This window comes from Chrysochloris asiatica, unplaced genomic scaffold, assembly GCF_000296735.1.
Source record: "Chrysochloris asiatica unplaced genomic scaffold, ChrAsi1.0 scaffold00070, whole genome shotgun sequence".
NCBI lineage: Eukaryota > Metazoa > Chordata > Mammalia > Afrosoricida > Chrysochloridae > Chrysochloris > Chrysochloris asiatica.
Window position 1 is genome coordinate 16,332,955 of NW_006408588.1, and position 8,032 is coordinate 16,340,986.

Sequence of the window (8,032 nt, forward strand, 5' to 3'; positions counted from 1 at the left end):
ACTATGGCTGCAAATAATCAAATAATTCCTCCTGTGAAAAGCTTCGATGGAAAAGATGCCCGCCCTCTTCCACCCCCGCACCAGTAAGACTGCAATAAGGTACATGACAAGAGAGCAAGCAGTACAAGGAACCACAGTGCACAAAGAAAGCGAGAAAAGCTTCCAGGAGATGAGGGCTGGGCAGGGTCCATCAGCCAGGATTCTTTCAGGAAACAGATGGCACGTTTAAATGGGGTAATTGAGGAGACATTAAGGAAGTGACTATTTACAAAGGGACAGACATCATTAAGAGGAAACAGTAAAGAGTGATGAAGCACCCTGATGTTCACAACAGCAGGGCTCAGCGAGAAAACTGTGGCCGCAGGGGAAGGCGGCCTTCAGGAGAGGGTCACAATCAGCAGTCCAACGGAAAGGGAGCCAGGAAAAGACAGAAGTCCACGGGGCAGACTGCGTTCCTGCTCCCAGTTCTCCATTTCCACCCTCTATCCAGCGGTCCTGCACGTCCTCCTACTGACAGGGGACCTGGTTATATGACCCGATTTACATGGGAGAGCATTCAGTCACCGTCACTCACTCAATCACTGCCATCAAGTCAACTGTGACATAGAACCATCTTGTGTAGGGTTTCTGAGGCTGTAAATCCGTACAGGAGCAGAAAGCCTCATATGTCTCCCATAGAGCAACAATCCTATAGTGACACATAAGGACTCCTTAAAAGTATTAGACACAATTCATGCAAAGGCTTTAAGTGTGCATACATGGTCTAGTTTGGTCCCTGGGTGTTTACATCCTCCACCACAAGAAGTCCAATGCCTCAAACTGCCACTGCTCCTTTAGTCTAGACCCCATAATAAGACACTGAGGAGATACAAACCAAACTTGAAGCCTATAGACCGGCTGAATCCAGGTTGTTATTGTTAAGTGCTGTGGAGTTGGTTCTGACTCATAACAACCCTCTTTAGGGTTTCCAAGAAGCAGCTGGTAAGCTTGAACAGCCGGCCTTGTGTTTCAAATCAACCTTGCAGTCAGTCAGTGCATTAACCCACAGTGCCACCCCAGGACTCCAGTTGAGCTCAGGTAAGATGAGCTAAACCATAGCCAGCGTACAGCTTCATAAACCCACTGCCCTCAAGTCAATCTTGACTCATAGAGACCCCAAGAACAGAGTAGAATTGCTCCACAGGGTTTCTGAGACTGTAAATCTTTGCGGGAATGGAACAGACAGCCTCTGTTCCTGTAAAGCCACGCCCGTGGGGTAGCTAGTGAGTTTGAACCACCAACCTTGCACTTAGCATTCCGACACTTGAGTGATGGTTGTAGTTAACCACTGAAATTCTGAGGCTGTTAGCTAGCATTATCACAGTGAAAACCTGACTAATACACCCAATCTCACTCATCTCCCTCCCTCTGTCCAATCCTCAGCGGATGCCTCCTATTGGCCAAACCCTACTAAAAGAAGTCAAGAGCAAGAAAGTCTGCAGATGCAGTTCATAAAATCAACCAGTTTACCTGGGAGCAAATGAAGAGCCATGTGTGGATGGACGACCAGTCATTCTCAAAAAGGTGAGGCTGAGATCTGAGGCAGACAGAGCAGCTCAAAGGCAGGGAAGCAGGAAGCAGTATAGTTTTGTGCTGACATCACTAAGCAGCTAATTATCACCAGACTATGTGAAGTTGAAGCAGTTACAAGAAGGAAAACTGGAGCAAGAGAAAAATATTCTGCATTTCTTCTAGATAAACCAAGGCATTCTGAATAAAAAGACTTGCCAAAGGCCATAATCTGCTGTAATGTTTTTGTTGTTAAGTGCCATTGAGTGGGTTCCAACTCATAGCCACCCTATGTAAGGCTTCCGAGGAGCACCTGGTGAGTTTGAACAGCCGACCTTGTGGTTCAAACCAACCTTGCAGTCAAATGTTTATCCTACAGCACCACATAATCTGCTTTAGTAGGTCCGTATTTTTTTCCCACCTCTGTATAAAGATGGCTCATAAACTTTAAGAGGTTTACTATGATACTTCATATAGCACTGAGATATAAAAGCAAAGAAAATGAACAAATATCTGTAACTTTTAAAAAATGATATGTACCAGCTCCCTCATGGAAAGCTTTTCTTAGCATAAGAAAATACAAACAGGACCCCAAGCTAGAGCTGAGGGGTCAGACACAGCTTCAAATGACACCTAGCTCCCTCAGGAAGGAAGTTCAACAACTCCATGGGGATGAATCTGTCCCCATATTGACAACTCTAAGACCTGAAGGCAATATCCTCCCCACAGTCCTATTCCAAATCAAGCTTGGACGCTGAATTTCCGTCTCAGGATCCCTTCAGTTATGAGGGAGCCTACCGGGGTCAACATAGACATGTAGCCACTAGACATCTCTGTTCTTCTGTCACTTAACTCTAAAAGATCTTTGGATTTCAAAGCTAGAAGGCACTTTTGGACTTCTCCTATAAAGCCCTTATTTAGAAGATAAGGAAACGACACCCAAACAAGGCCACATGAAACTCTTGTTGGCACACAATGTGTGACCCTAAGCAAGTCTACAGGAGCCTGGTGGTGCTGTGGTATAAGTGCTCCACTGTGAGCTCCCAGGTGGATAGTGTGAACCCTCCAGTCACTCCCTGCGAGAACGATGTGGCAATCTGCTTCCATCAATCTCTGTCTTAAAGGGTTGCTATCAGTAGGAATTGACTTGACTGCAATTAGTTTGGAAGCAAATCGATAGAAAAAGAGTTTTGTAGAAAGCCCCTGCACCAAAGTAAAGTTCGTTGTTGTTGTTAAGTGCTGTCGAGTCGACTCAGAAACCAAGTAAAGTTTAGATAGTAAAAACAAAGCACTAGTTACTAACACACCAGACTTACTCAACAGTGTCCTCTACTAACCTTCAGCATTCTTAACCTCAGCAAGCCACCCCAACATTATAATGGCTTCATAAATAAGTTTATAGAAATAACTAACTTCTCCCTATGTGAAAATAAGCATGATTTATCAACATCCCAACAGAAGCACACAGGAGGATACGTATTGGCTCGTGCTGTGGGTTAATGCACTAGACCGAACCACAAAGTCGGAGATCAGAAACCCTATACAGGGTCACTATGGGTCAGAACCGACTCGAAAGCACTTAACAACAAATAAACAGCAACTTTCCAAAGTTCTATCCTTGATACTCTAACTCCCAGGCCCAGTGAGTCTCAAAGTCTGTATGACCCGCATCATCATCTAAAGTGCGTGTAGAAAATGGAGATTCAGGGAGCCAACTCTGGACCTATGTGACATCTCGGAGCTCAGGAATGGCAGCTGACAGAGTTCTCCAAGGTGGTATTGGTGGTTATGTGCCGTGGAGTCGGTTCCAAAGAATAGCGACCCTGTACAGGGTTTCCGAAGCTGTAAATCTTTACGGGAGCAGAAAGCCTCATCTTTTTCCCACGGACCTGCTGACCCCAAGGTTAGCAACCCAATTCGTAACCACTACACTACCAGAGCTCTTTAAGGGACTCTTAGATGCCCTAAAGTTTGAGAACCACTGCCACAGACCCCACTGTCTTCCCAGCGAGGCCCTCGGATGACCATTAGCATCTCCCCAGAAGCGCTGACCCAGTGTCCTCAGATTGAGATCAGGATTACCTTGCCGGCCTTCATCATTGGTGAAGAGCCCGGGGTCACTGCTGCTGCACACGCTACTGGTTTCACTGGAAAAGAGGAAAGTGTGAGAGAACTCATCAGCTGTAGTCAAACACCAATCACAGCGTGTTCTTCTTCTGGTTCTCAAACCAGAGGTCCCCCCTGCCAACCTCCGCCTTCCCTGAAACAGAGCCATATAAGAGAATTCTAACACTGTGCCTTGTTATTTCAAGATATTTTTAAACGATCTAAAGTTACTCTGCAAGTTTAGGAACAGAAAGCTATTTATTATGATTCTTAAAGGTAATCTGGAACAAATGCAGTACATTCACCACCACCACCAATTTACAAATTTATCAGTGAACTTTATTTCTAAATATTGCCAACTCTCAAGGTTCAAATAAAGCGAGCTATCAAACTTTAAGACATTGAACCTCTTACACAATTTCTCCCCATTTAATAAACAGAAAACAAAAATCCAGAAACAGAAAAAAAAATCTATGACAAAAGTTCTATTTTTCAAATGTAATGCTTTCCTTGATAGCAAGCAGAAATAATAAAACTCAGTTTCAAAAGGAGTTATGATTAGCAATAAAAATAGGGAAACAAACTTCATTTAAGCTCTTTTAAATAAAACTCTCTCCTTGTGGAATTCTGTTTAATCAGCTCCATTTTCTGAGCTAGGCTCAAAGATGAGTCTTTCTTCTGACGCTTCTTCTTTTCCATCTCATCTTCATCGAAGTTGATTCCTCTGGCTCATTTTTTCTTTTCTCTATCCTTTACAACATTAGCTATTTCCTTGGTTGGCGGTATTTCCTTCTATGCTAGCCTTTCTTTCTGTTGTTGTTAAATCTGCTCTAGAAGATGGAAAAAACCTAAGCAAGGAAGCAGCATTTCCACCAGCCTGTAGAAGGAGTCAGGCTGGCCAAACTCCCAGTCTACATTCCTGGATCACAAACCTGAAAATATTTTGTATTTTGCAACACTTCCAAAAATCTTGCCAACACTAAATATTTAAATGTTGGGTAAGTCTCTCCTCATTTAAGCTTGTCTTTGAGTAACAGACCCGATACACGTTGCCACAGAGCCAATTACATCTACCCTCTTTCTCTATAGTTTCTTCCATTCAATTTCCTTCTGCACTTGTGAGAACACTCTCAAGGACCCCTGTAAGCCATCTCTCACAAAGCCAGATGGCTGGGTTTACAAGAATCGAGAATTTTCTAAGAGCTCTGTAGTGATGTGCAGAAGATCTTCTCAGCAAGAACTGCACTCTTCCTACTTGTAAGTTTGAGCAACTCTGACTGCTGAACGCAATGGAGTCACTTTTGTATTTTTAGTGAATTCTAGAGAACATCAGTGATCTAACTCCATCAAGTGTTAACTACAGTCTCTTATGTTCCGACTTTTTTTTTCTTCTTTTCCTTTCTCCTCAGAGATACTGTACTTTTTCACTTGAAGTTAAAAATCCACTGGCATCACGTCAACTCTAACTCACAGAGACCAGGCAGGACACAGTAGCACTGCTCCATTGAGTTCCTGCATCTTTGTTCTGTGGAGCGGCTGATGAGTTCACACAGCTGACTTGGAAGCCCAGTGCTTAACCCACTACACCACCAGGGCTCTTAACCTGGCGCTGTTGTTGTTCCTAAGTGCCAATGAGTCAGTTCCAACCCATAGCAATCCTGGATAGGGTTTGTAAGGAGCAGCTGGTAAGTTTGAACACTCAACCTTGTGATTCAAACTGACCCTGCGGTCCAGTGCTTTAGCCCACAGCGCCACAAATGCATGAGGCCAAGGAACATATCTTTTACTCCGCTATCATATTACAAGGAGTCCTAGTGGGGCGCTGTGGGTTAATGCGCTGGGCTGCAACAGTGGTTTGAACCGAAAGGGCAGCAGTTCAAGCTCACCAGCTGCTCCTCAGAAATCCTATACAGGATCACTATGGGTTGGAACCAACTCGATGGCACTTAACAGCAACAACAACAACACAGGAGGAGAAGGATATAAAGAGGAAGGGAGAATACTTTCCAAAGAAGCATATCTTGCAATTAATAAAGGGTAGAATATGCCTAGCGTTATGGATTGAATCGTGGCCCCAAAATATGTTGGAATCCTAACCTAATACTTATGGATATAATCCCATTTGTTGTTGTTGTTGTTAAATGCCGTTAAGTCAGTTCTGACTCATAGTGACACTGTATAGGGTTCCCTAAAAGTGGCTGGGAAATCTGAACTGTCGACTTTTCAGTTCAAATAGACCTTGCACTCCATGCTTATCTTTCAGCACCACAGCAGAACTGCAATTTTTGGAACACTTCAAGAATTTCCATGTCATAATAGAATATCATTATTATAAGTGCCATCAAGGCAGTTCTGACTCATAGCAACCCTGTCTAGGATTTCTGAGGAGCAGCTGGTGGATTTGAACCACCAATCTCATGGTTCAAACCGCCCTTACAGTCCAGTTCATTATCCTTGGTGCCACACCAGGACTCTGTCACATCCGTCACAGGGTGACTTAAACTTGGGAACTGTACAAAGAGCAGACTAGACAGGGCCATAAGCATAAATGGCCAGGAAGACAGATGTCAGGGGGTCAAAAAAAGCTAGTCTACAGAATCGGAGAAATCGTCCCCCGGGACCACACAGAGCAAGCCTTCCCCTAGTGGTGGGCCCTGGATTCACACATCCAGTCTCCTAAGATGAATTGGTTTCTTAAAGCCACCAACTTGCAGTAGTTTTCTTATTACAGCAGTATGAGATAATTATGTCACTTAGAACTTAACCCGTATTATAAAAAACTGATGACAGCTGCACTACATGGACCCTCTACAACAAAGATATGAGGAACCACACCTGGTGCCTGGATTCAGGTGGGCGTGGCTCCAGACCTACAAAATCCGCAGAGCCACCATACCAACAGTTAACCAACCACGTTGCTCCCAGCTTCCCTGTTGTCCTAACAGACAATGAAATCACAAACTACTTCTAGATTGAGTGTCCCGAATATAGAGAACACTGAGGCCAATAAGAACTCCACCTAGGGCCAGGAACTCTGCTGTCACATCCCTGCCACACCCACCTCATGAGCTCCTTGACTTTCAGGAGCCCCCCAGAGCTTTCTGCCCTCTGGGTCCAACAACTACACTGTTTGTTTTCACAAGTAAAACAACAACACAATGTCCCAGAGACAACAGGCAAGTTTAGCTCACATGAAGACACAAGAGAGAATGGCTCAAACAAATGACCAAGATGCAGAGCCAGAGGACATTTCTCAGGAAGAAAACATTTCTCTAACTGAAAAAGAATTCAAAAGAATGATAATTAGGTACCTGCAAAGGATTCACAAAAAGACAGAGGAAAGCAAGGAGAACAGAGTAAAGGCTTTAGAAGAAAATCAGGAAAATACTACAAGAACAAAACAGACAAAAAAAAGTACAAATGCTGAAACAATACAAACCTACAATTAGAAATCCAAAAGATTAATACCGAGATCTCAGAAATGGGCAATACATTGAAAGGGCAAATCAGAAGATGCGAAGCAATGGAAGCCCGAATTAGTGAGGTTGAAGAGAAATCTCCCAATACTAGTATGCTAAGAACAATCAGAAAAATGAATGAAAAAATCTGAAGAAAATCTAAGAGTTATGTAGGACACCATGAAGAGGAACAATTTACAGGGGATTGGAATCCCAGAATACAAGAGACAAGCACTGAGAAAACTGTCAGAGTTGTTAGAAGAAAACTAACATCACAACAGATGAGAAGATAAGCATACAAGAAGCTGAACCAGCCCCAAACAGGATAGATTTCAAAAGAAAATCACCAAGATGTATCATAATCAAACTTTCCAAAATCAAAGATAAGGAATGAATTCTAAGAGCAGCTTGGGAAAAGGAAAGAGGTACCTACAAAGGAGAATCAGTAAAATTAAGCTCTGATTTCTCAGCAGAAACCATGCAGAAAAGAGGGCAATGGGATGACATATACAAAACTCAGAAAGAAAAAAAATTGCCAACCAAGAATCATATATATACCCAACAAAAGCTGTCCCTCATTTCCTGATAAACAGAAATTAGAGGAATCTCTAATGATCAGATCAACTTTGCAAAAAATGCTAAAGGGAGTTCTTTGGATTGAGAACCAACAAGAGCAAACAACAAACTGAAATTACCATACATGACAACACCACCCAACACTCAATCCAGAGACAGAAGTATTTAAAGTGGAAACAAGCCTACAAGACTGAAAATAGGGAACACAGAGATATCAATGTATAATGAAGTCAATTACAAAGAAAAAGACTGTTTTAAGCTGGGAAAAAAAGTAATAAATTACAGAGTAACCTCAAATGAAAACAATGTACCTGCATATCAAAGCAAAAAAAAAAAAAAAAAAA

General features: G+C 42.8%; 1 protein-coding gene across 1 annotated transcript in view; it reads right to left on the reverse strand.

Moving 5' to 3' along the window:
• GPATCH2L (G patch domain containing 2-like) overlaps positions 1 to 8,032 on the reverse strand; it is an 89,877-nt gene that overhangs the window by 54,865 nt on the left and 26,980 nt on the right. Inside the window, exon 2 of the mRNA XM_006864782.1 lies at positions 3,631 to 3,695. Within this exon, the coding sequence (XP_006864844.1) occupies positions 3,631 to 3,695 (65 nt within the window). The remainder of the gene's footprint in view (positions 1 to 3,630; positions 3,696 to 8,032) is intronic.